General features: G+C 56.6%; 2 protein-coding genes across 5 annotated transcripts; both read right to left on the reverse strand.

The window, feature by feature from the left end:
- Positions 1-1,007: 1,007 nt before the first annotated feature.
- ABCF3 (ATP binding cassette subfamily F member 3) lies at positions 1,008-8,650 on the reverse strand. Its single transcript, XM_004382285.1, has 21 exons — positions 8,458-8,650; positions 8,096-8,243; positions 7,879-7,958; positions 7,335-7,381; positions 7,029-7,126; positions 6,807-6,929; positions 6,387-6,653; positions 6,015-6,095; positions 5,862-5,921; positions 5,711-5,767; positions 5,576-5,598; positions 5,410-5,465; positions 5,095-5,295; positions 4,837-4,913; positions 3,758-3,802; positions 3,547-3,679; positions 2,293-2,381; positions 2,085-2,176; positions 1,763-1,895; positions 1,558-1,645; positions 1,008-1,472 (listed from the first exon to the last, which is right to left on the reverse strand). Exons 1-21 carry the CDS (start codon positions 8,528-8,530, stop codon positions 1,314-1,316), a joined length of 2,130 nt encoding a protein of 709 aa, XP_004382342.1. The 5' UTR covers positions 8,531-8,650; the 3' UTR covers positions 1,008-1,313.
- Positions 8,651-10,427: 1,777 nt separating this feature from the next.
- On the reverse strand, positions 10,428-19,922 carry AP2M1 (adaptor related protein complex 2 subunit mu 1). 4 transcript variants are annotated; one of them, XM_004382287.1, is made up of 12 exons: positions 19,803-19,922; positions 17,723-17,837; positions 15,606-15,871; positions 14,806-14,888; positions 14,254-14,259; positions 13,918-14,053; positions 13,683-13,824; positions 13,074-13,193; positions 12,834-12,969; positions 12,635-12,732; positions 11,675-11,786; positions 10,428-11,039 (listed from the first exon to the last, which is right to left on the reverse strand). In XM_004382287.1, exons 2-12 carry the CDS (start codon positions 17,794-17,796, stop codon positions 10,905-10,907), a joined length of 1,308 nt encoding a protein of 435 aa, XP_004382344.1. In that variant the 5' UTR covers positions 17,797-17,837; positions 19,803-19,922; the 3' UTR covers positions 10,428-10,904. The 4 variants fall into 4 exon arrangements, with proteins under 4 accessions (XP_004382344.1, XP_023592570.1, XP_023592571.1 ...); XM_023736802.1 differs by lacking the exon at positions 19,803-19,922 and adding an exon at positions 19,543-19,794; XM_023736803.1 differs by lacking the exon at positions 19,803-19,922 and adding an exon at positions 18,217-18,345.
- Between the last annotated feature and the right edge of the window lie 2,720 nt (positions 19,923-22,642).

Genomic DNA, 22,642 nt, shown 5'->3' on the forward strand with positions numbered 1-22,642 from the left:
AAAGCCTGCCAACAGGCCCAGATCCCACGACAGATGGCTCCCCGCTGGCCCATCTGCAGGCCCGAGGTCGGAGGGACGGAGGCTGAGAGCTGTCAGGAGCACCGAGATGCACATGGCCACAGACGGGCTGGAGGAAGAGCTGCTCCGGATTTCTGAGGGAAGGAGACTGAGGGCAGGCAGGTCCACGGCCCTTCTGCCAGCCTCCTCAGTCCATCAAGGCTGCTCTGCAGTAAATCCAGAGCCTTCCCGTCACTGTTCTCCTTCACCCCAAACAGCTATCTACGCCTCGACACCCTCAGCAACTCAGGGTGAAGACGCCTGGATGAGCTGCACGACTACAGTCCCCGCGAAGCCAGCAAGCGCCTTCAGAAGAATCTGGTTTCTGCTGTACTGAGGCAAAGTAGTCTCTTTTTTGTGTCTTCTGTGTAATTACATACAGCAGTGAGTCCTCGAGAAATGACGTTTATCAACCTTACCTCCATCAAACATCTCCCCTTCCTCTGAAAGAATGCTTAATTTGAAAACAAAAGTGTTCAGTTTCTTCTCATTAGACCTTTCCCCACACCCCAGGCCCCACCCATGGACCAGAGGGAAAATAAAAGGCAGGAAACCAACCCAGCAAAAGGAGGGCCAAGACCGTCTCTCTGTGGCCTGAGGATTCAGTCTAGAGGTGAGGCGAGCCTGGCTCAGAGACCGCCGGACAGAACAGCCGGCCACCAGGAGGCCAGGCGGCAGACCAGTCCCGCCTTCCGGGCAGCAGGGCTGAGACCCCTCAATGAGGCTGAGCCCAGGACACGGGAAGCGGCACCACAGTGATGCTGGCACGCCGTCCCCTCATCCCACCAGCTCAGCCACCCCAGAGGCAGCCCTGAGGAGGCCCCCTCCCAAGGGCCAGGCTGCCACCTCCCTCTTGGGAGAAAGGTGGGAAGGCTGAGTCCGAGGGCCCACCCCCCTCACCAGCGGGCCGCCACAGCAGCCCTGCCCAGGGGAGCAGGGATGAGGCCAGGGAGACGCATGGTGGGATTTAATTTACACAGCAGCCACTCAGGGCCCAGTCAGAGCTGGGGCAGGTGGGGCAATCTACAACCCCAGGGGGCACCCCCTGTCCCCCACCCCTGGGAGACCAGTCCCCACAGGCCCGTGGACGGGGCTCCCTGGGTTGTGCAGAGGATACTCCCATCAAAAGGAGGGTTGGGAGTAAGGCTGTCCCCAAGTAGGCGGAAGTCCGCGGCCTGGAGCTGGTTGCCTACGTGGGGGCCCAGGGGTCTGAGAGACCAGTCCACATCCTAGGCGCAGCTGTCAGCCTGGTGGCCCTAGAGAAAGCCCTCCTGGCGGAACTGTTCCTGGAGGCGGGCGCGGTACTGGTCAAAGCCCCCCTCAACGCGGGTGACGCCTCTTCCTTCACACACCCACAGCTCTTGGCACACCAGCCGGATGAAGCGCTCGTCGTGGGAGACCAGGATCACGCCTCCCTGAAAGAGAGGAGAGCGGGGAGGTGCTCGGGCCCGCAGGGGACGCTGAACCGGGGTGGGGCGGCCAGCACGAAGGCGTGCTCACCCTGAAGGTGCTGAGGGCGCGGCCCAGCGCCTCGATTGTCTCCATGTCCAGGTGGTTTGTGGGCTCATCCAGAATATAGAAGTTGGGGCTGCAGGGAAGAACCCAGGGCATTACGGGGGTGCTGGCAGAAAACGAGCCTCTCTGACTCGGAGGTGGGGGTCAGCTTCTGTTGGGAGGGCAAGAGCTCCAGAAAGTGAGGTCTCACCAGGGCATGGTCATCTGAGCAAAGGCCACCCGGCTCTTCTGGCCCCCAGACAAGCTGGCAACGGGGCGCACGGCTAGTTCTCCAGAGATGCCGTAGCGGCCCAGCTGGTGACGATACTCCTCTTCTGGCCGCCCTGGAAGAGGCAGAGGCCCCACCCCATCACATGGGTTCCTGGCCCAGCTCCCTCCACCCTCCTGCCCCACCTGCAAATGGCCATGTCCTTCACCTAGACGCGGGGTGGCTACCCAGCACCCACCCCCAGGCGGGCCTGGCTGTAGGCGCGGCCCCGGCCGCCTTCCCCCAACTTCGATCCCTAACATACCGGGAAACTTCCGTGCCAGCAGCTCCACGGCGCTGACGTTCAGGTCCAGCTGTTCCACGTGGTGCTGGCTGAAATAGCCGATCTTCAGGTTCCTGCAGGCAGAAATAAGGGGGAGGAGAAGGGATAGGGGCTGCGGGCCACAAAGGAACAGAGCCACAGAGACTGGGTACAAGTGTGTGCACCCGGGGTGTGGGGAGGTGGGCCTTACCTGTGAGCATGTCTGATTCCCCGAACAGGTGCCAGGTCCCCCAGAAGCAGCTTCAGCATGGTGGACTTCCCAGTCCCATTCTCCCCGACCTATAAGAAGGAATGAGAGAACCTTAAGGGGCACATGGGACACAGAGGGGACAATGAGGGTGGGCCCCAGGTAGTCACCATGAGTCTTCAATAGCCAGAAAAGTATCTTAAATGAACTACAGAGGAAAAGGAGCCCTGGCGGCACAGTGGTTAAGAGCTCAGCTGCTAACCAAAAGGTCAGCAGTTTGAATCCACCAGCTGCTCCTTGGAAACCCTATGGGACAGTTCTATTCTGTCCTATAGAGTCACTATGAGTCGGAATCGACTTGATGGCAATGGGTTTGGTTTTTGGTTTTGTAGAGGAAAGTGAAGAAGGAAGTAAAGATATAAGCGGAACCAACAGCTGAGTGCCTACTAAGTGCTGGGGATTTAACACTGTATAACTGTAGATGCTTTCTCCACTTTAAGGATGAAGAAACTGCTTAGTAAGTGTTCCAGATTAACTGTGTCCCCTAAAAACGTGTGTTGTAAACTCTAACCCCTATACCTGTGGAAACGGATTTTTCTCAGTTATGTTACTGAGACAGTATTAGTGCAGGGTGCGTCTTACGTCAATCTCTTTTGAGATATACAAGACATTAAACGAGCAAGCGAAAAGCAGAGGTACAGAAAGACACACGCCAGCCACCGAAAGATCACCCAGGAGCTGAAGCTCAGAAGAGGCAAGGACCTTCCCCCAGAGCCAACAGACAAAGCCTTCTCCTAGAGCCAGCACCCTGGATGTGGACTTCTAGCCTCCTAAAATGTGAGAAAACAAGCTTCTATTTGTTGAAACCAGCGACTCGTGGTATTTGTTACAGCAGCACTAGATGACTAAGACAGTGGGCAAGGTGGGAATGGCAGAGCCAGGATCTGAAGTCCACCCTGGAGCCCATGCTCGCTCCTCTGTGTCACGTGGTTTGAAACCACTCAAGAGCTGAGGCCAGTGACAGGAAGTCCTGCTACTAAGTATTAACAAAGCACCCCATGTCAGCTTTCCTCTCTGCAGGAGCGTCCCCGTGGGGTTAGTGGACAGGGCAGGACAACTCTGGCAGTCTCTGGCCAGGCCTCCGGCTCCCATGGACCTCTTATCTTAGCAGCCCAAGAGCCGGGGCCAAGCCACACCGTCTGCTGTGGTCGGAGAGTCCCACCACACAGAAGGGAGAAAGGTAAACGGCAACCCTACCACACAGATGCGGGACTCGAGATCAGCAGAGATGGAGAGATGACTGAAGATGAGGTGCGCAGGATCATAGTAGAAATCCACTTCATCCAGCTGCAGGATTGGTGGTGAGAACTTCTCAAACCCATCAGGGAACCTGCAGGAGGCGGGGATGAGGGACCTGGGGAGGGCCAGAGAGGAGCCCCCACAGCCAGCCCCTTGGCCCAGCACTCACTTCATTACCACCTCCGACTCCTTGTCCACCGGCTTCAGCTCTGGCCTGAGGGGGAGAAGGGAGGCTGGATGGAAGACTTTAAAGATAACTTCATTTGTTCTTATTGCACAACGAAAAAACTTGCAATCCTATTGCCAGATGACATTCTTACTTTAGAGTACATTTTTCTAGCTGGTTATATGCTGAGACAAGATCGTCCCTTTCATAGCCTCCCCTCCCAATTAACACATTGTGAGCATGTTTCCACGTCACAGTTCTACGCTTTATAATTTTCAAACTCTCCCATCAGCACCTCTAGGAAGACTGCTTCAAGATTAAACCCCCAAGGCGCAACAGCATTAGTGAAATACAAATCAAAATCACAACGAGATACCACTTCACTCTCCAGAATGGCTAAGAAGACAGACAGTAAGTGTTGGTGAGGACAAAGAGAAACTGGAACCTTCACACACTGCTGGTGGGAATGGAAGATGCTGCCGCCACTCTGGAAAACAGCCTGGCAGTTCCTCAAAAACTTCACACAAGGTTACCACGTGACCCAGCAATTCCGCTCCTGGCTATATACCCCAAAGAAGTGAAAAATACACGTCCGTGCAAAAACCTGTACGAGAGTGTTCGCAGCAGCACTATTCACAAAAGCCACAGAGAGGAAACACCCAAAAGTCCATCAACTGATGAATGGATACGCAAAATGGGGTAGATCCATACAACGGGGCCTCATTCGTTTGTAAAAAGGAGTGAACTACTGACACATACTACACCACGGATGAACCCTGGAAACACTACACTAAGCGAAAGACACCAGACGCACAAGGCCACAGACTATAGGACCCCATTTACAGAAAATGTCCGCAATGAGCAAACCCACAGAGACGACTTATTAGATCCGTGGCTGCCTAGGGTGGGGTAAGGGTTACCCCCAAGAGCAGCAGAATACTCTGCTTTGCTGCAGGAAAGGAAGTTCCAGTTGGCTTCTAGCAAAGGAGACCTAGAATAGGAAGACAAGGGGTAGCCTGCAAAACTAGGCCAGAAGTGAAGAGGTACAGGAGTCACGGACTGGCCGAGGACACGGTACTCACAGCTTCTCCAACATCTTGAGTTTACTCTGCACTTGGGAGGCCCTGTTAGCATTGTAGCGAAACCGGTCAATGAAAACCTGCAATGGGGGAATACAGGGGCTGGTCAGGCACCACACCCCTGCCTCTGGCACCCACAGGACTCTGCCACCCTCGCCTCTGCCACCCGCGGGACTCTGGCACCCACAGGACTCTGCCTCCCCCCACCCCCCACGGGACTCTGCCCCCTGCGAGAGAGAGTCCAGGCTGCCAGCCTCACACCTGAATGTGCTGGCGGTACTGCTGCTGTGCCTCGTATTCACGCTGCTGGTTGAGCAGCCGCTCCTGCTTGCTCCTGATGAAGGTCTCAAAGTCTCCCCGGTAGCCATCCAGCCGCTGGCTGTGCAGGTGGATGATGTCGGTGGCGACGGCGTTCAGGAAGTTGCGGTCGTGGGACACGACCAGGATGGTGGAGGGCCAAGTCTGAGGGGTCACAGGACGCGGGCCCAGTCGGGCAGGGCACTCAGCCCACAGCCCCACAGGTGTCCCGGAGGCAGACTTGCCCCAGGCCCCCTCACGCGCCCCGCGGGCACTCACCTGCAGGTAATTCTCCAGCCACAGGATGGCCCTAACATCCAGCATGTTTGTGGGTTCTGGAAAAGACATGCGCGAGCACATGTGTGGGACTGAAGAGCTGAAGAACCAGGAGCCTGGAGGCTACCGCTCCCTCATCCCACAGTCAGGGAGCCCACGTCAGACTCACCATCCAACAGCAGGAGATCTGGCCTGTGAGAAACAAGAACACAGGCGTGAGGCTTCAGGTCAGTGACTCACCACCGTCTCCCACCAGCCACAGCCTATCCTCCCCAGGGCTCCGGACACAGGACCAGGGACTCACCTAGCAAACAGGGCCCGGGCCAGGGCCAACCTCATCCTCCAGCCACCTGAGAACTCCCTAAAGAAAGACAGGCCTGCATCAGGGGTGGGGGCTTGCCAGGGTGGGCAGAGCCAACAGTGTTCAGAGCCAAGAACGGCAGAGGACCACTCACCGGGTGGGCTGCTGCTGCATTGCAGGGGTAAAGCCAAGCCCAGCAAGAATGACGGACGCCCTAGGAGTGAAAAAATGCAAGTCTGCAGTTGGAACAGGTGCCAGAAGGGAGAGGAAATCTGAAGGGTGGGGCGGGGGGACAGGAGGCCAATACCTGGCAGGTGCCTTGTCAGCCTCAATCTCCTCCAATCTGGCATAGATTTCCACCAGCTGCGCAGCTTCTGAGCTTTCCGCCCTGGGGATGGGGGCCGGGAGAAGAGAAGAGCAATCAGCCGGAGGGGGTGCTCTAGGAAGATGTCAAGGACCCTAGACAATCGGGATGCAGGCCGCTGGCCGGCTTGTTGCTGGGACAGGAAGAGAGTACGGGAGGACGTGCCCCGGGTAGCGAGGGCCGTGGGCACTGTGGAGAGGACGGGGCTTTAGAATCCCACAGTGCCACGTTCCAGCTGTGCCGCTTACTAGAGCTGCCATGAGAATTATGGGCTGTGACACTTGATGATGGACGGCTACAGCCTGGAGTCCTCACCTGCCAGAGGCAATCTGGGCATTCAGCTCCCGTTCCTGACGGAGGAGGTCCTCTCGCATGGTGTCACTCTCCAGCACACTCTGCAGGGCCGGGGTGTCATCGCCAGCAACCTCCTGCTCTACGTGCAGCAGGGAAATGTGGGCTGGAACCCGCAGGCTACGGGTGGCCAGCATCTTCAGCAGCGTTGTCTTCCCTAGACCGTTCCGCCCCACCAGCCCATAGCGGCGGCCCCAGGCCAGATTCACATCTGCGCCGGTCAGCAGTACTCTGGGGAGAGGTAGGAAGAAGACGCGGGGTGTCTAGATGCAGGTGCACAGCAAGCTCAACAACAGAGAACTGACACTGTGTTAGCTCCACATCGTCCCTCCAAGTTCTCCTTTAATCGGAAAAACAATGCCACCCCCACTGTCACGCCCTCACCTATCTCCAAAAGACACATCAAAGTTCTCAATTCGCACATCGTAGGATTTATTCTTGCCAGATGATTCCAACCGACTCTCTTTTCTGCTGCCTGCCTGGCTGGCCGAAGCCTCTTCCAAGACTCTTTGAAAGAGAGAAACAGATGACTTTTAGCAACTCCCAACCACCCCGCGGAGACTGCTCTGCTCGCTTCTGCTCCGAGCCCACTCTTCCGAGACTCACGGAGGGCTGCTGGTCTTGAGCGTGTCCTTCTCTGAGCGCTTCTCCTGCTTTGCCTTCAGTCGAGCCTCGGCCTTCTCTAGTTTCTTTGCGTTCACTGTCTAAGGGTCCAAACACAATCATGTCACCCCAGGGTTTAGGGTCAGAAAGGATCACCCAGAGAAAACAAGTCAGGTCAACCCCTCTCAACCTATCCATGATGAACAGACTCAGAGAAAGACATAATTAGAAACCCCCCAGAAAGACGTTCCAGCATTCAGAGACAGCCACCCCCCGCCCGCTCAGCCCCCTCCTTTTCCTCCTCCTCACCGAGGACTGTTCCCTCTTAAGCAGTCCTGGAAGTTTGGTGTCACAGTCTGTAAGCAATAAGAAAAGCAGTCACCTTCTTCCTGAGAGAAGGGAAACTAACAATTTGAGTGACTAATATGAACCAGGCACAATCACAGGTGTTTTCAGGGAAGCTTTACAAACCTGGGGATAGACAGCTATCATTGTCTCCTCACTTCAAAAGACCCACACAGATAAGATACAGAGGCTAAAGCTGGTAAGTAACTCTTATAAGATCACGCAATTGGTAGGTAAGTTGCAAGACTGGGCGGTGAACCCAAAATCTGTCCAGCTCCAAGGTCCGTATGCTTCCTGCCACACCTATGAGCTGAGAAAACTCTCCAACTCTCCTCCCTCCATCTTGGGCTTTTTTGCCTTCAGTAAAGACATCAAATAGCGTCTACAACCTTGTCCTGTGGAAAAGGCTGGGGTGCTGAGTTCCAGGGGGCAGGAGACTGGCAGGGACAGGGTGGAGGCTGAGAACAGGATAGAGAGAGCACCTAAATCAATCTTCCCTCACGCTCACCGTAGTTCCCCGTTATCTTTGACAACTGGATGGGGGCGTCCAGCAACATCTGGCTGTTTCCCTGGCTCCGTGGCTCAGTGCTTGAGGGCACGGACAGAGGCCTCAGTTAGGAGTTGAGAAAACGCCCATGGCCGTCAGACCCTCTCTCCCCACCGCTCGTCTCCGGCCCGGCCGCCCTCTCCCATCGCCACCGGCAGCCCCAGACCAGGGCACATACAGGCGCAGAGTGTTGTACATGCGCTGGCACACGGCCCTGATGCCCGCGTCATCCTTGCTGTCCCCAGACACCTCCTGCAACAGTTCCCCCACTGCTTCCACCAGGTCATCCACAGACTCGAAGTCGGCGCTGCCGCTGTGCAGAACGCCTGGGCCGGGCGAGGCAGGACGAAGAAGAGAATGGGTGGGGGGCGTACAGACGGCTTCAGTCCCCGAACCGCGGCTCCCGACCCAACCGGCCTCTGGACAACAGGTCACGCAGAAGAGAGACCTGGCGGCGATCCCGGCAACGCCCTCCCTCAGCCTCCCCCCCGGACCTCCACTTCTGCCTGGGTCCCAGCCTGCTGACCCGGTTCGGCTCACCGGTCACGTAATCAAAGACCTGTCTGTCAATTTCGGGGAACTCGCTCCGCAGGATTTCAGCGCAAGTCGCCATGTTCCTGGGAGACTCCGGTCCGCGCAGTCTCGGTGAGACCTTGGCCACGGCCCGCCCCCTGCCCTGCCCCCGAAAGCGCGGCCCTCCTTCGAGAGCGCATGCGCCTCGGTGACATAAGAAAGGAGCATCGAGCGCGTAGCCCAGTGGGCGGGGCGAACGGGGCTGGCGGAACGGTGCGCAAGCGCCGCTCGGCGTCTTCGCCGGGGACGCTCGCTGTGCGCTTGCGCGACCGCCTTTCGGCTGAAAAACCGGCCACATGTGCGGTTCTCGCTGCCTTCTGGGAGGCGGCGCTTGGGGCGCGGGGTGGGGCATGGGAACTCGGGCTTTATCAGGGCGCGAGGCGCGGGTGGTCCGCGGGTGGGAGCCTGCCGGCCTCGAGACCGGCGGTTGCCGATCACATTGGCCGCGCTCGGTTTTATGCGCTCACTGTGGCGCGTCTGCCGCTACGCGACCGGCGGGTCCATTTTGGAGACGCCGAAAGCTTCGCTGACTCACGCCCGTCCCCGCGCCCTCGGAGGCGGCCCCCTGCGTGGTTCCGTGCACCGCCGGTCTCGTTGGGGCCCCCGGGCCTTGCGCTCAGCCCTCTCACAGCCGGCCCGGCTCTGGCAGCCACTGCCAATAAGCCCTGCCGCTTCTTCACCCCCCCGGGCACAACCCCGCTCCCCGCCGAAGGGCGAGAAAACCAGACTGACAGTCCGGTCTCCCAGCGAGGCTTTTGGATTGAGCACTCCCCGATTTTAAATGAAGAAAGCTACCGAGCCTCTGGGTCTAATAACCTTTTACAGGAAATACAAGGAAAGGGGAACATGTTAAATGACATCACAGGGATCAACGGGCAAAATTATTCTGACAAACTATCCGATTCCTTCAACAAAATTAAAAAAAAAAAAAAAGAAAGGCTGAGGGAAACCTATTCATTATAAGAAGAATTAACCAACCACAATGAATGACCCTTGTTTGGATCCAGATTGTAAAAAAAGTTGTAAAAATTATAGTGCGATTGGATTTAAGTGTGAACACAGATTGGCTGTGGTATTAAGGAACTGGCCTCGAGTTGATATTGTTGAAGTTGGGTGATGGGGCATGGGAGCGCATTATACTCTACTTCTGTTTATGTTTGAAATTTTCTATGGTAGATTTTTTAAGTTTAAAAAGGTTGAAACCAAGCATGGGAAAGCTGACTAGGGCAAATCTGTCCTCTTGTCTGCCTCAGCACACCAGCAGGATGTGGAGCTGTTCCCTTCAGGGACGAGCTCACCACACGGTTCTTGGGCAGGAGGGAGGAAGTCAGCTAGGGGACAGTCTAATCTTTCTCTTTACTACCCGCCCACCGGGGTTTGGGAAGCCAAGCTGAATGAAAAGGGTGAAGCTAAGAGGTCAGTTTTTCAGATGGCTGGAAATACCAAATGTAAACCTTGCTTATCTCCCTAATTAGAGACTACCTGCCTAAGGTTGGAAACCCTGGTGGCATAGTGGTTAAGAGTTACGGCTGCTAACCAAAAAATGGTTGGCAGTTCAAATCCACCAGGTGCTCCTTGGAAACCCTATGGGGCAGAACTACCCTGTCCTGAGTCGGAATCGACTTCGGGGCAGCGGGTTTGGTTTTGCCTAAAGCTGGGTGAATCCCTGAAAGAATCTCTAACCTCAGGGAACTAGGGCCAGATGGGCTGCTTGCCCGTGAGGCTGTTTTCTTCTTACAGGAACCAAGAGATGTAGGGCCAACACTGGGGAGGATCAGGGCTTGGATGGCCCACAAGGAGCCTAGCAATTGAGACAAGGAAAAAGCCTTGAGAAGCCAGAATAGAAAACTCTCCCCAAAGCAGACAGTGTAAGAAAACGGAGGAGCAGCCCCGCCAGCCCCCCTCCTCGTGGAGCTACCGCATCGTTTAGCCAACAATTCCACTCTACAGAGTTTATTGGGTTTATAACTGGACAAAGTCACATGTGTACAAAATGAAGCTCAAACTATCCCAGAGCAGAGGAGGGACTGAGGGCTGGGGATCCGTTACTGGCCTTTAGGGGAGCTCCAAGGTGAGGGGCGGCCAACCCTCCCACTCCAGAGAGCTGTGGCCACAAGGGACAGGAGGAGAGGGGGCCCACCTGGCTTTGGTCACAGAACTCGCAAGAGAGGTTGGCACTGGGCCAGGACAGACAGATGAATGGAGCAGGCACCCCGGAACCCCCTGCCCAGGGAGCCCACAGACCGCTCTGCCACTGCCACTCGCGATGGGGTTGGTCCAGACCTAGACTTGGGGGCTGTGCACAGGGAAGGCAGCAAAGCAGAAGAGGGGAAGACACTGATGCATGGTTGCCGGGGGCTCCCGGGCCTGTGGAAGAGGGTGGGCGGGGAGGCGGGCTCGCTGCCACTGGGCAGCTAGCAGCGGGTCTCATAAATGCCGCTGCGGCCGATGTAGCGCACCCATTTGATGACATCGTGGTCACTGTAGTTCAGCTTCGGCTCAAACACCTTCAAGTAGCGCACCTTGAGGCCAGATGGTGCAAATGGCACCTGGGCAAGGGACAGCTCTCATTAGGAATGTGGCCTTCCTCTCACAGCCCTGCCCTACCTCATCTCCACCATCAGTGCTCAAATGGTTGGGGTCCTCAAAGAAGCTGGGGTAGTGAGGGGCCTCTAAGTGGTCATTAAAGAAACAAGCAGATACAAGAGTAGCCGCCGATCATCCTGGGTTTGCAGTCAGGCCTGCCTGTGATAACATGAATCAATTCCTCTTATCAGCAGGAGGCAGCAGCTAAAGAACCGCTTTAGAGCACGTATCCTGTTCCATAGGACGGACTTCAAAAAGAGGTAGAGAAAAGTGTATGTCTAGCACGCACAAGGCAAAGGCAGCCCATTTTCCTGTCTGTGATAAACCTGTAAGTCTTACCTGGCATTCAAATAATCTAAATTTTTCCGAAGACCTGCTTTATGACGAGTCAAGACTAGTCAGATTTTTGTCAGTGTGAACACCAGTCTCTACTAAGAGGCTTGAAGGGGCAAAAAGTGGGTCTGTGAATGACACAGCCGCCAATGCTCTCTCGTTTTCCCTTCCCTCATCTGTAAGGTACAGAGGTGGCTCTGAAGGACCTCTCACATCTCTCCTAGCCCTCCCTGCCGTGGCTCCCCAGGCCTCTCCTCTGCCATACCTCAAAGTTCATGGAAATGGGGGGTCGAGCCCACTTCTTCTTGTCGTTGGTTGGCAGAAGCTCAATCTCAGCACTGATCTGCGATTCCTTCATGCCTGCCATGCGCTTGATCCTGGGAACACAGGGCAATGGGCAGCAAGTGCCCCTGACAGCCTCAAGGAGTCCCAGGGTGGGGGGGCGGGGCCTTGGTCCAGGGGAAGAGAGCCCAGGAGCTTGTGGGAGGTGGCAGGACGGGGAATGGTGGTCCAACCACTTGCTATGCAGCCTCGGGTCTGCCATTTGTCCAGCACTGTGGCCACGGCTCAGATACGTGTGCATGCTATCCTTGCTTTGTCTCTGTTCACAGAGATGTTACAAGAGCAAGTGGGGAAACACTAAAGCATCTTGAAAAAATGAGTGCACGCATGAACCCACGTGCAGGTGTGTACATCGTGCTCACACAAAGGTGTGAGCTCAGAGGAGAAGCCAGCATGAACACCAGCCCCTACACACACACACACACACACACACACTCTCACTCACTCACTCTCACTCACTCACTCACTCTCTCACTCTCACTCACTCTCACTCACTCACTCACTCTCACTCACTCACTCTCACTCACTCACTCTCACTCACTCACTCACTCACACTCACTCTCACTCACTCACTCTCTCACTCACTCACACTCACTCTCACTCACTCTCACTCACTCACTCACTCTCACTCACTCTCTCACTCACTCTCACTCACTCTCACTCACTCACACTCACTCACTCACTCACTCTCTCACTCACTCACTCTCTCACTCACTCACTCACTCTCACTCACTCACTCTCTCACTCACTCTCTCACTCTCACTCACTCACTCTCTCACTCACTCACTCACTCACTCACAGGAGGAGGAAAGATGGAACTTAACAGGAGGGTAACACTAAGACGCCCTGAGCCCTGCTGTGCCCTCATGAAGGAAAGACTCACTTCCACACGATGGCGTTCTCGCTGGCCTTGTACTTGGCCTTGCCCTTCATGCAGATCACCTGCACCCCGCTTGTGTTCAGTGGGGTTGGGATCCTCACCTAGAAGGGCACACCTGTCAGGGAGCTCCGTGAAGCCCCAGCATGAGCCGCCCTTACTCCCGCAGACAAGTTCTTCCTCCCCCACAAGCCCCTGTCCTCACCTCAATCTTTTGGGCCAGTAACGAGGGCTTGAAGTTGGACTTGATGACCACCTTGACCTCCAGCTTGGTGCGCCCCACTTCCCGCACTAGCGGGATCACCCGGAAAGGCAGGATGATGTCCTTGGTGGTGCGATACCTTTGGAGACAGGGGGCAAGGTTGGCACAGCATAGCCTGCCCCACGCCCTCTCCCCTTCTCTGCCGGCGGCACCCCCTTCCTTCCTCCCCACACCCCGAGGCACCTCATGAGCTCAAACTCTCCGTCAGGCGGGATGAAGCTGATGCTGCGTTCCGAGTCAAACTTGCTGAGTCGTACACACTGGTGGAAGGTGCAGTCGTCAATGGCAATCGATTGCTTCCCACTGCAGCAGGGACAGAAGAGGGCTCCTCATCGGTACAGGAGAGTGGCAAGCATCAGGTGGGAGACGGCCGCACCCCCAAAGGCTGCCGGAGCGCAGCCAGGTTTGTACCAGACTATGGAAAGCGCCCAGGAAGGCAACTGTCTGACCCAGGGGTCCCGCCTGAGTCAGGGATGAACGGACGCTGTGCCCGCCTGTCCTCTCCTGACAGCCCTGTTGCTTGGGACCTAGATGTTTCCGGTACCGCGGGCAGAGGCCGTCAGCAGGTAGGGAAGGGGCCTTGGTCCTAGGGACCAAATGGGCTTGCTCTCCTGGGGCAGTTATTGCAGATCTCAAGAGCAGCCAGCCAAGCGCTCCCCTGGGAAGAAAGAGTTGGCATTGCGGTAGAGATGAAAACCAGGAGAAAGCTGTGGTCCATCAGGCCCGACTCACCCTGAGGCTCACCCTCCCTGGCCAGCCCCACCCTCTCTACCAGCACCCTGCCTCGGGCACCTCTTGCTTGTTTCATCAGCCGTGCCCTTGCCCTGCTTCTCGATGACAATCTTGTCGTTCATCCCAAATTTGCACTCGGGCATGCCGCTCAGGTAGCTCTTCATCACCACCCGGCCTGACACGTGGGCGCTCAGCACCTGCCCTGGGGATGCACAGATACGGGAAGTTGTTGAGGCAGGCAGCGGGACCAGGGGCCTGCCCGGCCTCCCTCCGGCCTCGTCGGGAGGGCCCTCACCCTGCGGGGACATGAGCAGGTTCACACTCTCCAGCACATCCAGGAAGAGCTCGTTCCGGCGATACTTGATGCCCTCCCGCCGCCAGCCGATCTGCCCCGTCACCTGGCTGGTGATCTGGGACTGCTCTTCTTTTGTCTGCGTGGGGACAGAGACAAATCGCCATGGCTTCCCTCCCCTCCCGCCCCCTTCAGTCACCCAGCCTCAATCCCCACTCCACCCTCATCCTCCCTCCCTTCTCCTTCCCACCCTGTATGCCATCTTCCCTACAAGCCCCACAGGGCAGGGCCAGAAGGAACAGCAAAGCTGAAAGGACGGGAGCTGAGGGAGCAGCTTACCTGATGCTGGAGGCCACAGGGCCAGCAAGGCGGCCACAGGAAACAGCAAGGGAGCGCAGACGAGAAGAGGCAGCAGAAAAGAAGAGAGAGATCTGAGGCTCGGATCCTAGAGAAGGGCCCATGCTCTACTCCTGAGGAGCGCCGGAGCGCCAAGCCTCCAGAGCCCCACTCCCCACCCCCCCAGTGCAGAAGGAAACTGCTCAGTTCAATTCCCATCAAGAGATCCTGAGTTGGCTGCTCCTGGGGTAGAAGAGGGCCACACAAGCCTGCAGTCGTGGCAGGAGGCTCAGACCAGTGCTTCGTGTCAGGGATGGGCTCATGAGTCAGCCTGCACAGGGCTCGGCTCAGGAGCAGCTGGAGGTAGGGAGGCTGGGCTCTGCCCTGGCCAGGGCTCAGGAGCAGCTGGAGGCAGGGAGGCTGGGCTCTGCCCTGGTAAGGGCTTGGGAGCAGCTGGAGGCAAGGTGGCTGGGCTCTGCCCTGGCCAGGGCTTGGGAGCAACTGGAGGCAGGGAGGCTGGGCTCTGCCCAGGCCATGGGCACGCAGTGCACGTACCTGGCTCTTGATGCCCTGCTGAGTGATGAAGGTCTTCAGTGCCCCTGTCTCAGAGTTCTGTGGATAGCCAAAGTCCAGGATCTCTGCAAAAGGAGGGAGCCATCAGCCCCTGGGAAAAGCGGACGGCCCCTCACGCCAATCCCTCCGCTGGCCTGGGCAGATCCACCAGTATGGCTCCAGAGAACAGTGTGGGATCATCGGCAGGAAAGCCTCCCAGCTTTCCAGCGTTTTCTGGGATTTGTGCTCCATAAGAAAACAACTAAAATGTCATTATTTTTTCAGAGAGGGGAAACTGGCAGAAAAGCCACATGGCCAGGGGTGAGGGGTCAGGAGGCCCTGGGCCCCTAGGAAAGACAGCTGGCTGGGCAGGTGGAAGGACTCACACTTACGTTATACCCTACAGAAGATCAGACATAACAGTACACCCCAAGGGGCCTGTAATACCTCACCCTCCCCTGGGCTCTGAGGCAGCTGTTGAGATGGGAAGCTAAGAGGACAGTAAAGGCCCAAACCCCAGAAGTAAGAGGATGAAGTCTGCTGAACTGCAGAAGGCCTAGCCCCTTGAAAGACCAAAGCTTCCTCCCCCCATCCCTCTGGCCTGTATCTGTGTTCCACTTGAGAACAGCTTTTAGGTCTGGACTCGGACTGGCCTTCTGAGGGGCACAGAGGCCCTGGCCCAAGAGACCAGATACTCAGGAAAGAAGTTCAGAAGGCATCGGAGCCCCGGACCCGCTCCCACCTCCAGGCCGTGCCCGGTCAGGTCCACCCCCGCCCTCGGCCTGCCACCCTGCCAGCCTTACCATCCAGCAGCTCATAGATGAGCACAAAATTGTTCTTGATGTTCTCTTCACTGATCTTGCCAAAGTAGGCAGCCATTACGTCACACATCTTATAGAGGAATTCGAAGACCATGGCAGCATTGACATTCTGCTTGGTGACCGCCGCCAGCCAGATGTTGGACCGCTTAACATGGAAGAAGCTGGTCCGAGCAATGTTGGTGACGGGGCTGCGCACCTGCTGCCGGGCATGGATGACATTGACCCGAAAGGCGTCCACTGCGTTCCTCCTGAGGGAAAACGGTGCACAGGGGTGGCTCAGCACCTGGCTCACCTCACCCCATGGGGATCGACCACAGCTACGAAGAGCCCCACCCTCCTCAGTGCTGAAGTCTGCCACTCACGCTAAAGCCCAGGCCTAAACCACTGGGGTGGTTCCCATCTTCTGACTCCCAGTGCGGGCATGAGAGGAAGGCCACAGCTGGGCTGGTGGGTGGAGATCATGAGAAAAAGGGAAGTCGGGTGGTAATGACAGGCAGGCAGACAGAACCTCAAAGTGAGGTCCTCCGGATTTAGGGAGGTGTGTCCCTGACTCCCTGGCCTGGTCCCAATTTCCCTGCTCCACCTCAGCTGCCACCGCTCTAGTTTCCCAGGAAGCTCCAGGCCCAGAGGAGAAAGAGATCCTGCCACTTCTCCAATCCTCCCACTGGTGATCCTACCAGTGGGGAAGGCCAGCTCCTCCTGAGTTAGACAGTCAGCCTGACTTCAGAGCAGACTCTGGGGGGAGAAGTACTAAGGAGTTCTGGAGCTGCGCCACACATTCCTGTCCGGGATCCAATACCAGGGCAAGAAAACAGATGAGGGAGAAGAACGATGGGGGGGCCGGGCCCTCCACCCACCTGTGCCTGGGCGGCAGCCTCACAAGCCGCTTACCTATTGCTATGGCAGCCAGTGAGATGGGACGAGAGAAATGACGTCAGCCAGAAGAGGAGAGTGACAGCAACGAGAGAGAGGGTCAGACACCCGACACACGAGGGTGGGCGGCACACACTGTGAGGTGGCAGCCGACAAGCGAGAGCAAGGGGGCGAGCCCAGCCAGGCATGCGAGGTGTTGTGTGTCCGCCTTGGCTTACCAGGGCAGGATGGGGCGGGAAGGGGAACGGGGGCGGGTAGCCAGCCAGTTCACACAGGCCAGGCATTGCCGATACTCTCATGCCCCACCACCAGCCAGGGGATAAACGGCCACCATGGCCCGGCCAGCCCGTCAGCCGGGGAGCCAAGGAGCTAGGGGCACTGCATCAGGTCCATTCTGTGACAAGCTCTTTGAGCAAGAAAATCAGGGCAGCAAGAAGAGAAGCCTAATCTCATTAGAGCTGCTGAGGCTACAATACGTCCCCTCAGTCAGGGAAGAAGAGTGGTGGGCAGGGGGGAGCAGAAAGGTAGGTAAGGCTGTAGCTCCATGTTAAGGCCTGAGAGACCCACGACAAGGTGCTGTTCTGGGTCTGCTCTGATAGGCCAGGAAGGGCAGCAAGGCCTTCCCACCATTCCTTCCATCAAGGACCTTAAAGTGAATGCCTCAGGCCTGCCACAAGCCCTCTTCCAGGAATGGCCCAGAGGAACTGAAATGAGGTGAGTCAGCAGCCTGATTCTTCCTGAGAAAGGGAGGTGGAAGAGAATTCCACAGCCTGGAGAGGCTTTCAGGAGAATCCAGTGAAGGCTCCCAGCAGGAGAAGGACTTTTGAAAACAAAACTCAGACTGGATTAGTACCTCCAACCTGGCCACTGACTCCACCCACTGGAGACAGATCCCTCTCTTCCTCAAAGGAATAACCAACCTGCTTGGCAAAAGCAGCTGCCTCCAGCAACCAGGCCTGCCGCTAAGGGAAACAGGGAGGCAGGAAGGGCAGCAGTCCTGAAGCCTGTGGGGGCCGCACCATCCCACAAATCTCGCCCAGCAGCCTGCAAGCCAGCTGCCAGGCCACCACCACCAGACCCACCGGGGGCCAGGCTGTACTAGCTGAGCTTCCAGGATGCAGCGAGGGGAGGGCGCACGTCAACTCTCCGGAGGGAAGAGACCTGGTCCTGCACGCTGGGGTGGGGGGGTGGGAGGTACAGCGGGCTCAGCCGGGGGACTCACTCACCCGATGTCATCCCGGTAGACCCGGGAGATGAGCACCTCCCCTTTGTGATTATAGATGAACAGCCCTCCAATCATGGCAGCAGCTCAGTCTCCACAGCCCATTGCTCAGAACAGACCTAAGACAGGTGGAGGTGGGCTAAGGGAAGGCCTCAGAACCCCTGCCCCCCTCCCCTGCGAGGCTGGCAGGCTAAGGGAAGGCCTCAGAACCCCTGCCCACCTCCCCTGTGAGGCTGGGCTTTTTTCCCTGACTCAACCCAGTCAGCGTCAGCAAGTGACCCTGCAACCCTTCCAGGCATGCCCCTCCCCTCAGCCAGGCTCCAGTTCCTGTTTATCCCACACTGGAAGCGAGAAAAAAATAGAGAGGGCCTTGAGCCCAGGATCGAAGGCCACTTTCACCCTCCCTTTTCTGGGGCTGGGCCCAGAGTAGCCCCCTTTTGCTCCTGCCCGCGCTGAGCTAGGCCAGGATCCTTTTGGCCCCCTCCTGTGCAGCCTCACCCCCGGCTCCAGCCTGCATCACCCCAAGGCTGGCCTGCCTGCGGCTGCAGGAATGGCGGTAGGAGTTAGTCCAGGTGGCTCAGGCCTGGGGCCCCAGGCCCAGCCTTAGAGCACCAGCCGCTCAGTCTCCTCTACCCTTCTGAGCAGGGGCAGGGCCTCATTCACGGAAGCTTTAACATCCCAGGAACGGGTGTGCAGGGTGGGGGAGGAGGAGGAGGGAAGGGAGGCCTCCTGCCCTGACACGGCCCAGAGTCTGGCTGCGGCCTCTCCCAGGCAGTCAGATAAGCAGCACAAGAGCAGCCTAGAAAGGCCCCGCCCGGCCTGGCCGACTGGGCTTTAGTGAGCCAGGCTGGCTGTCACCATCCTTCCCACAGGGCCGCTCCCCCTCAGTTCTAGAGTGCAGTGAACACAAGGGTGCGAAATAAGGGTAGGGGGATACGATGAAGAGATCCTTCCAGCTGAAATCCAGTGATTCCAGACCCAACAAACTCAAGTCTGGCCTGAGTGCCTGTGAGCAAGGGGCAGGCCTATCAGAAATGCCTGAAATTATCCAAGTCATTTGGGTCAAATGAATTTGGACTGAGAAGAAAAGGATTATTCTGCCTCTAGATTGCCTGGATTAGCCCTGGTATTGATCTCACAGCAGAGACTTTTGCAGGCTTTTCTAAACCGAAACAGAAAGCCTTTTACTGTGGTGTCGAGGTCTCCTGGACCAGTGAGGGGTTCCTCAGCGTGGCGGACTCACCCCATCCTTCACTCCCAAAGAGGCTGGGAGAGGAAAAGCAAAATGGAAGTAGAGTCCTGGGCAAAGGACCAGGTTCACGGGTATCAAGGGGTAGGCAGCTCCTGGCAGCAGAGAAGCAGAGGAGCAGCCCGGGACAAGAATAGGAGGTTGAGTTAGGGGCAAAAACTGGCGCGACAGCCAGGCAGCGTACCCCAGCAGCCCTCAGCCGCAAACAGGGCTGGTGGGGGCGCAGGAAGGAAAGACTTTCTAGACTGGAAAAGGTCAAGGCTTTGGGGGAGAGGGGACCGGCAGGGAGACCATGACAGTGGTGAATGGAAATGCGGGCAGCTGGAGCCTGCCTTGGGGCTTAGGTGCAGAGGCGTGAAGTGGGGGGTTCGTCCTAGGGAGGGGGCCACCGCGGAAAAGATGGTACCACGGGGTGCGGGGGCTGTCACAGGTCTGAGGACGAGGAGCTGGGGATGTCGCTGAACTGAGATGGAGGGAGCGCGGCGGGGGTGGGAGGCTTGTCATTGTCCTAGGAGACGGGGAAATTGTCTTTGCGCTGAGAGAAGGCACCGAAGGGGAGGAGGGTGGTCACGAACCTAGGGAGGGGCGCGCTGCGCGGTGCCGTGCTCTGCGCGGGTTCCAGTCGGTCTCCCTCTCCCGGGAGGCGCCAGGCGGGTCAGGTGGAGGGCACCACTCCCGCCCGTCCTGCAGCCGCGCCTCGGGCCTGAAGGCTGAGGCCACTCCCGGGTGCGGGTAACTTTCCGCGGAGCGCGGTGCAGGGAAGATCAAAGCCGGGCGACGGTGCAGGCGGCCCGCGACGCGTCCTCCCGCCCGTAGGGCCAGACCCCGAGCTTACCTGGTGTCGGCAGCACCCCCTCGGCGCGGCCACTCTCCGGATCCCAAGATGTCCGCCCGCCCGCCCCCTGCTCGCCTGCCCGCTGCCTGCTGCCTAGGCTTTCACCGCAGTGCCGCGGCCCCGCCCCGGCCTCAGCTGCGCGTGCGCATCCGCCCCCGTCCACCGTGCCGACTACAAATCCCATCAGTCCTCTCGGCCTCCTCGCTTACCATTGTAAGCGTTCCAGGCTTGTCAAAACTACAATTACCGACAGCCTTCGGGAACACCCTCCTCCCCGCCTTCCAGGGGTGGGCGTGGCTTGTCACGCTACCTCTTGAATACACGTCCCAGCATACACCGCTTCCGCCACCCCCATTGATTTTCCCTACTGAGCATTCTGGGAACTGTAGTCTCTGCCGTCCCCCCTCCCCCCGCCCCGTGCCTATTTAGGCGTTTGGGAGAAGCTCAGAAGATTAGTCACGCTTTTGTTGAAGACCATCTGTTAAAGATTGGATTGCTGTAGGCCTTTTCTGTCTCCAGAGTCAGAGGACTGGCTGTCCTTACTTTACACACAAACACACAACTTGGCAAAGTGTGTGTGCTGAATTTGACTGCTTTCTAACATCACCTCTGATTCTCACAAACTTGTTTCATTATATATTCATTCCAGCCATGAGCCTTTTCCCAGGGATCAAGACCCAAGCAGGGGTGTAGGAAGGGAGGCGACAAATACGTGGAAGGAATTAGCTACACTTTTCGCAAACGTGCCTGTGTTCTACCTCAGCTACGTGATTTAGTTCCTCAAGGCCAGGAGCCGTGTGCCTCCAAGTGACGTGCCATATCTTGCTTAGAAAATGTTTGGCGAGTTGAATTTATTTGGATATGGGATTTGGAACCCCTTCTCTGATGAACAGTTAAGCTTCACATCCAAGCTGAGCGGAGGAAACAGAGCTAACCCCCAACATGAAAGGCCTGCTTGGCTCTTGGAGGACCTTGAAAAAAACCTACTGGCTGTTCCCCATCTTAGGCAGAGACACCCTGCTGCCTTCCCTGGGCAGGGCTGCGCCAGTCCTCGGAGGAAGGGCAAGAAAGAGCAAACCTGGTTGCAAATCCTACTGTCCTTAGCTTTCTTCTGCCAGAAGCCAGAATGTGACAGGATGAAGAAACGGCCTCCTCAAACCGTGGTCCCAGCCTGAAGCCATTAAGTGATGAATACAGGTGAACTGGTACTCAAGGCTTCACTCCTACCTCTCCAAAAGCTTTATCTTCCACACATAGCCTACCCATTGCTGTCGATTCCAACTCATAGTGACCCTATGGGACAGAGTGGAACTGCCCCCATAGAGTTTCCAAGGCTGTAAATCTTTATGGAAGCAGACTGCCACATCTTCCTCCCATGGAGCGACTGGCGGGTTCAAACTGCTGACCTTTTGGTTAGCAGCCAAGTGCTTTAACCACTGCACCACCAGTGCTCCTCACACATATCCTAAACTCCTATCAATTTTGACTGAATAATAATAGTAGTAGCAGTAATTATAATAATAGCTACCATTTATTGAGCACCTACTCTACTGTGTGCCAGGCACTGTGCTAGGCACTTTTCGTACAATACCTAATTTCAATCCTCACAACAACCCTGTGAGGTAGGTATTATTATCGTCATTTTACATACAAGGGAACTGAGGCTCAAAGAGGTTAAATAACTCTCCTAAGATCACACAACCAAAAAGTAATAGAGCTGGAATTCAAACCCAGAACAACCGGACTCCAAATCCCGTGCTCCACCGAACTAAATAAGTAAAGGCAGAAGGGAGAGGAAGGGCCAAATTCAAGACTGATTGTTGGAGTGGAATGGATATGATATGCTGACTGATAAGGTATGAGAGGAAGGAACTAAAACCCATAAACGTTTCTAGCTTGTGAGTCTGTGTAGACTGTGATGAAAGTAACCAGGATTGGAATTCAGGAGGAACACACTTGGTGGGAGAGATGATGTGTTGAGTCCACATGGTTATGTCTGTGGAGAGTCCAGTGGGTAATAAAAATACAGACCTAAAGATGAGGGGAGAAGTTGGGGCTGGGGATATATACTTGGGAATTACCAGCATGTCAGTGGCAGTTAAAGACATAATGATGAATGAGACCATTTTGGGAGTTTTATAGAGAGGAAAGAGAAGTAGGCCAAAGATGGAACTCCGGGGGGCACCGACACTGCAGGCATGAGCAATAGCAGAGGAATTCTCAAGAGGTGGACAAGGCAGAGTCAGAGAGGGCAGAGAAGTACAGGAGACAGCCCTGCAGTGGCACCAGCAGGAAGCCATGGACTGAGTTGGGAGTGAACCCCAGGGCTCCCAGAGGGTGAGCAAGACTGAGTCACACTTCCAGCACAGCCCTCTGCCACCAGAGCCCCAGGAAGTATTTGCTGAATGAATGAATGCCAAAATGCCCGGCTCCTGGTTTATGCCAAAGCCTGGACCCAAGGACTTCATCTCACCCTTGATACCTCAGCCCTGAAAATATGGGCGCCTTAGTGAGCGTAGGTGAGCCAGAAGAATTTATAGCAGAGTCATGACTTGGTTAAAGTGAAGAATAACCTAAAAAATAAAACCTAGCAGTCCGTCTGGAAGTCCCAGAACTCCCCCTGCCCAACTTCAACTGGCCTGTGAGCTCCTGTGTCCCCGCTCTGGGGTGTCATGGCGAACGTGAAAACAGGGAAGGCTATGTGCGTGTGAAAATGGCCTACGCCAGTTGCTTGGGGAGTCCTCTGCTGAGCCCAGCCTAAGAACCAGCTTATGGGCTTTATCCAGGTAGGAAGATGATGAGGACAAGTGTGGAAGGCTTGAATACTACAAGGAGGGGGA

Source organism: Trichechus manatus, unplaced genomic scaffold, assembly GCF_000243295.1.
Source record: "Trichechus manatus latirostris isolate Lorelei unplaced genomic scaffold, TriManLat1.0 scaffold00092, whole genome shotgun sequence".
In the NCBI taxonomy this organism is placed as follows: domain Eukaryota; kingdom Metazoa; phylum Chordata; class Mammalia; order Sirenia; family Trichechidae; genus Trichechus; species Trichechus manatus.

What these genes read in the sequence shown, in the direction of transcription:
- ABCF3 (XM_004382285.1), bottom strand. Translation starts at nt 8,530, where the DNA reads ATGGCGACTTGCGCTGAAATCCTGCGGAGCGAGTTCCCCGAAATTGAC. An exon ending in GGCTGGAGAATTACCTGCAG is followed by an intron (nt 5,296 to 5,409) that starts GTGAGTGCCCGC and finishes GTGACCCCTCAG; the next exon opens with ACTTGGCCCTCCACCATCCT. An exon ending in TCGAGTCCCGCATCTGTGTG is followed by an intron (nt 2,382 to 3,546) that starts GTAGGGTTGCCG and finishes TCCTTCTTATAG; the next exon opens with GTCGGGGAGAATGGGACTGG.
- AP2M1 (XM_004382287.1), bottom strand. Translation starts at nt 17,796, where the DNA reads ATGATTGGAGGGCTGTTCATCTATAATCACAAAGGGGAGGTGCTCATC. An exon ending in GTCTACCGGGATGACATCGG is followed by an intron (nt 15,872 to 17,722) that starts GTGAGTGAGTCC and finishes GTTTTCCCTCAG; the next exon opens with GAGGAACGCAGTGGACGCCT. An exon ending in TACTGGCCCAAAAGATTGAG is followed by an intron (nt 12,733 to 12,833) that starts GTGAGGACAGGG and finishes GTGCCCTTCTAG; the next exon opens with GTGAGGATCCCAACCCCACT.